General features: G+C 42.2%; 1 protein-coding gene across 1 annotated transcript; it reads left to right on the top strand.

Annotated features, from left to right (window-relative positions):
* Positions 1-6: 6 nt before the first annotated feature.
* On the top strand, positions 7-246 carry LOC109132130 (the record flags this gene model as incomplete). Its single annotated transcript, XM_019243234.1, has 1 exon — positions 7-246. A coding segment is annotated over one exon (240 nt), but the record flags the coding sequence as incomplete, so codon positions are not given.
* Positions 247-251: the final 5 nt, after the last annotated feature.

The raw sequence follows: 251 nt of genomic DNA, 5'->3' as shown, positions 1-251 counted from the left end.
AAGCTTTTTGCAACGGTTTCTTCCATCAAAGCGGCTTATGCACAGTTACAGCATTGTCAGTCTCCGTATGACTCAATCGGGATTCAAAAATCAGACAACTTGGTAGTCGCAGAGCTTAAGACATTGTCTGAGCTGAAACAATGTTTCTTGAAGAAACAAGTGGATCCAAATCCTGAAAGAACTCTGGTTCTCGCGGAGATTCAAGAGCTGAGGAGTTTATTGAAAACGTATGAGATCATGGGGAAGAAGCT

The sequence above is a fragment of the Camelina sativa genome, unplaced genomic scaffold, assembly GCF_000633955.1.
Source record: "Camelina sativa cultivar DH55 unplaced genomic scaffold, Cs unpScaffold25190, whole genome shotgun sequence".
In the NCBI taxonomy this organism is placed as follows: domain Eukaryota; kingdom Viridiplantae; phylum Streptophyta; class Magnoliopsida; order Brassicales; family Brassicaceae; genus Camelina; species Camelina sativa.
The sequence above is the reverse complement of the archived record's forward strand: the minus strand, read 5'-3'. Positions and strand labels throughout refer to the sequence as shown.